The following is a 5,806-nucleotide window of genomic DNA, read 5'->3' on the forward strand; positions in this document are numbered from 1 at the left end:
TAAAAAATTTTTAATATTTTAAAATAAAATTTTAGAATAAAATAATTTAAAAAAATTATATTAATAAAAAAATAAAAAAAAAAAAAAAAAAAAAAAAAAAAAAAAAAAAATTTAAAAAAAAAAAAAAAAAAAAAAAAATAATATATAAAAACATAATTTTTTAAAATATAAAAAATTTTTTACAAAAAAACAAAAAAAAAGAAAAAAATTTATAAAAATGTTAAATAATTTTTTAAAATATAAAAAATTTTTTACAAAAAAACAAAAAAAAAGAAAAAAATTTATAAAAATGTTATAAAAACAAAAAAAAAAAAACTATAAAAAAAATTTCAAAAAAAAATAGTATAAAAAGAAAAATTTTAAAAAAAGAAAGATAAAAAAATATTATATTATTATATATAATAATATATAAATAAAAGAAATCCTGGAAACAGAAGTAAAAAATCCCAGAAAAAAAAAAAAAAAAAAAAGCCTTTTATTTTTTTAAATATAATTATATATATATTTTAAGAGAAAAACATAAATATATATATATATATATATATATTATATATATAATAATAATATATGATATATAAATGAAGGAATATTAATGATGATACATATATAATTATAAAATAAAACCTTTAAATATTTATTTTTAATATATTGATATATATATTTTGTATTGAAAATAATCTACATTTATATATAAATATAAAAGAATAAAGAAAAAAAAAAAGGAAAAAAAAAATACATATATATATATATATATATATATATATATTATGTAATACCATATTTACATATTTTTACAATAAAGAATAGTGTATATATATATATAATATTTATTTATTATTTTTATATTCTAACCCTTATTAATATTAAAAGAATATATATATATATATATTTATAATATGTATATATATAAATATTTTAACTGTTAGTAATATATATAATTATATATATAATATTTGTAATTTTTTTTTTTTTTTTTCCATTGTGTATTTTTTAAATATATCAAACCAAAAAAAGAAAAAAAAAAAAAGTCTTATATTGTATATAATACATATTTCTATTTATTTTAAACAAAATTTATGATAAAAAGTTATTATTAACAATTTTATACATAAAATATTTATTAGTTATATATTTGAATTTATATCTACATTTATATTAAATAGTTTGTTTTGTATAAGTGAAAAAAAAAAAAAATACAAAAATACCCTATTATTATAAAAAGTATTTGATTTCAATAAGGACATATAATATATATTAATAAGAGTAAGTTATAAAAAGAAGTATAAAAAAAAAAAACAGAAAATAATAAAACCCCTACAAAAAAAAGAAAAAAAAAATCAAAAAAAGAAATAAAAAATAGAAAAAAAATTATTTTAATTTACATATATTTATATACATAATATATGAACGTTAATTATGCATTTATATATAACCACAAAAAAAAAATATAATATATCTAGAAGTGTAAATTAAATTGTATCAGTAAAATTATTTAATATATATATATATATATATTATATTTTTATTTATACACTTGGTTATTTTATATATTATTTTATTATTTAATGAATTATGATGCACAAGAATAAATTTATATTAGTGTTTATAAATAATATTGATATATATATATATATATATATTAATATAAACTTATACGTCTTAATATATTTTTATTACTTATATATACCTTATGTTTACATTTAATTAACTACACTTTCCTTATAAATATTATATATATGTATTTACTTATTATATATTTATAATTTGTTAAAAATTAGAATTAAGAACATACATATTTTTATATATTAATTTTATTTTATCATAAATATATATATATATATATATATATATATTTATGTTACATATGTATATATTATATATTTTATAATTATTTTTTTTTTTTCCATCTGTTTTCTTTGCCATCATAAATTTTGATAAAAAGAAGAAAGTGTTTAGAATATATACGGAAAAAACATATTATTATATATATGATACATACATAATTATATATATATATATATATATATATATATATATAAATTTATAACAGTAATATATTTTTATCTATTTTGGAATATTTAACAAATACCATAAATACAGTATTTTATTAATATATTTATATATATATATTTTTATTTATATATTTGTGTTTCTATATAATAGCAAGCCTAGAACCACGCAAATCAATTTTTAAAAAATTAATCACTTTTAAATAAGAAAAAGATAAGAAAAATATATATATATATATTCGTAATTTATATAATATTATTCATTTTCTTATAAAAAAGTTATATTTTTCAAAATGATTGCTACTGGTACAAATATGATGCACCCCAGTTTTTCAACTGCTTCCCTTTATGTTGGAGATTTGAATGAAGATGTTACAGAAGCTGTATTGTATGAAATATTTAACACCGTTGGTCATGTATCTTCTATAAGAGTATGTCGTGATAGTGTAACAAGAAAATCATTAGGTTATGCATATGTGAATTATCATAACTTAGCTGATGCAGAGAGAGCTCTAGATACCCTTAACTATACAAATATAAAAGGGCAACCAGCAAGATTAATGTGGAGTCATAGAGATCCATCCTTAAGAAAGAGTGGAACAGGAAATATTTTTGTAAAGAATTTGGATAAATCAATAGATAATAAAGCATTGTTTGATACATTTAGTATGTTTGGAAATATATTATCATGTAAGGTTGCAACTGATGAATTTGGTAAAAGTAAAAGTTATGGTTTTGTTCATTATGAAGATGAAGAAAGTGCAAAAGAAGCTATTGAAAAAGTGAATGGTGTTCAATTAGGATCAAAAAATGTTTATGTAGGACCATTTATTAAGAAGTCTGAAAGAGCAACAAATGATACAAAATTTACCAATTTGTATGTTAAGAATTTTCCTGACAGTGTTACTGAAACTCATTTAAGACAACTATTTAATCCATATGGTGAAATAACATCTATGATTGTTAAAATGGATAATAAGAACAGAAAGTTTTGTTTTATTAATTATGCTGATGCAGAAAGTGCAAAGAATGCTATGGACAATTTGAATGGAAAGAAAATTACCGATGATGGAAAAATAGATGAAAGTTATGATCCTAAAAAAGAGGAAGCTACTGCATCAACAAGTGGAGCAGCAAATCAAACAACAGGAACAGATGCTGATAAGACAGATAAAAATGATAAGAATAATAAAGCAGATAAAAATGAAAAGGGTGACAGTTCAAATGCAAATAATAATGCAACAGCAACAGGTGCAACTACTACTGATACTACCACAACACCAGGGGAAACTACAACTACAACAGCTAATGCCGATTCAACGGGTGCAAATAATAATAATGGTTCATCTCCAAATACGAATACATCCAATACAACAACTGGTAGTAGTAATAATTCTATTAACTTAAATGAAAATAATAATACAGCTGGTAATAATAATAGCACAAACAACAATAATAATAGTGGTAGCAGTATGAATAATGCTGGAAGTGCTAAGAAAGATGAAACTGCCGCATCCGATTGTGCAGATACACCAAATATTTTATATGTTGGTCCACATCAATCAAGAGCTAGAAGACACGCATTATTAAAAGCCAAATTTGACAATTTAAATGTAGAGAATAAGAATAAACACCAAGGTGTGAATTTATATATAAAAAATTTGGATGATGGAATTGATGATATTATGTTAAGAGAATTATTTGAACCATTCGGTACTATAACATCAGCAAAGGTTATGAGAGATGAAAAAGAACAAAGTAAAGGCTTTGGTTTTGTATGTTTTGCATCTCAAGAAGAAGCAAATAAAGCAGTAACAGAAATGCATTTAAAAATAATTAATGGAAAGCCATTATATGTAGGATTAGCAGAAAAAAGAGAACAAAGATTATCAAGATTACAACAAAGATTTCGTATGCATCCAATTAGACATCATATGAATAATCCATTAAATACTCCAATGCAATATGCAGCACCTCAATCACCACAATTACAATTTAGTCAGAATACATTAAGTTATGGTAGACCAGTTATAACCGCCTTTAATCAAAATAACTTAATATCATGGAGACATCAACAAGCCGCTCAACAACAAGCAGTACATCAACAAGCCGTACATCAACAAGCAGCTCAACAACAATTAAATTTCAATACAAACTTAAGAGGTCAAATTAATCAAATGAGATTATATACGCAAAATAATATGATGAATAATAATTTAAATCAAAATAAACCTAATGCTCAATTACATCATAATCAACAATATGTACCAAATGCTTTAGCTCAGAATGGACAACAACAACCAAATTTAAATGCAGCTGGTCAACATAATGCTCAACAATTACAACAACAAGGAAACAATCAATTGTTGAATAATAACATGCGTAATATGAATAATAGAGCTAATCGCAATATGGGAAATTTGGGTAATATGAATAATCAAAAACAACTTCCATTAAATATAAATAACAAACAACAAAATGCAGCATCTCAAGCTAATCAAATGAATCATCAAGCTCAACCACAAGGAGCACAAGCACAACAAAAAAATCCACAACAAATGCAACAAGTTCCACAAGGAAATAATTTTAAATTTACTGCACAAGCAAGAAATCGTATGGAGTTACCAAATAAAAATGCAAACAAAGTTAATACAATGAATAATAATATGAATGTTAATTTTAATAATAATTCTACATTAACAGCTGCTGCATTAGCATCTGCACCACCATCTATGCAAAAACAAGTATTAGGAGAGAACTTATTTCCTTTAGTAGCAAATTATCATCCAACCTTAGCTGGGAAAATTACAGGAATGATGTTAGAAATGGACAACTCAGAATTACTCATCTTGTTAGAAAATGAAGAACAACTTAAAAAGAAAATAGACGAAGCACTTGTAGTCTTGCAAAAGGCAAAATAAAAGGATAAGGAAATAATTTATATTATATATATATATATATAATAAAATATATAATGACAGACTGACAGCTCTATAAATATCACCTTAAATGTTTAATATATAATTTATATATGATTAATGTAATACCCCGAAATATATTATTATATCAACATATATAAACATATACATATTGTATATATATATATATATATATATATATATATATATATATTATATGTTGTTATATATATCTACTATGGTATTATTATTTATTAATATCTTAAAGGGGATTATGCATAATTCAAAACATAAATTTATTATATGCACAAAAAATTATATATTTGTTTTATATATATATATATATATATATATATATATAAATGAAAAAAAAAAAAAATTAAAAAATATGCAAAAAAAAAAAAAATAAATAACAAAAAATGAACAGATTTAATCCCATCCAATTAACTAACAATTAACAGATATTTATAAAAAATAAAAAAATTAATAAAAAAAAAATATACGTGAATTATATTATTACATAATAACCATATATAGAAGACATAAAAAAAAAAAAAAAAAAAATAGAAAAATCATATTTTAAAAATATAACTAATTTTTTTTATATATAACAAAAAAAATATTTTAAATAAATGTAATTTTGTGTATTTCAGAACCCCCCCAAAAAAAAAAAAAAAAAAAAAAAAAAAAAAAAAAAAAAAGAATAAAATGAAATAAAATAAAATTAATAAAAAAATACATATAATATATTTATAATATATGTAAATAAAAAATAAATTTTGTGTGTATACAGAAAAAAAAAAAAAAAATGTTTTAAGAATTATTTATATCTAGACATTTTTTTGTTATATAAAAAAAAAAAAAAAAAAAAAAAAAAAT

General features: G+C 19.9%; 1 protein-coding gene across 1 annotated transcript; it reads left to right on the forward strand.

Annotated features, from left to right (window-relative positions):
• Window positions 1–2,302: 2,302 nt before the first annotated feature.
• PRSY57_1223600 (polyadenylate-binding protein, putative) lies at window positions 2,303–4,930 on the forward strand (the record flags this gene model as incomplete). The annotated part of the gene is made up of 1 exon (XM_012908657.2): window positions 2,303–4,930. One exon carries the CDS (start codon window positions 2,303–2,305, stop codon window positions 4,928–4,930), a length of 2,628 nt encoding a protein of 875 aa, XP_012764111.2.
• Between the last annotated feature and the right edge of the window lie 876 nt (window positions 4,931–5,806).

Source organism: Plasmodium reichenowi, chromosome 12 (assembly GCF_001601855.1).
Source record: "Plasmodium reichenowi strain SY57 chromosome 12, whole genome shotgun sequence".
In the NCBI taxonomy this organism is placed as follows: domain Eukaryota; phylum Apicomplexa; class Aconoidasida; order Haemosporida; family Plasmodiidae; genus Plasmodium; species Plasmodium reichenowi.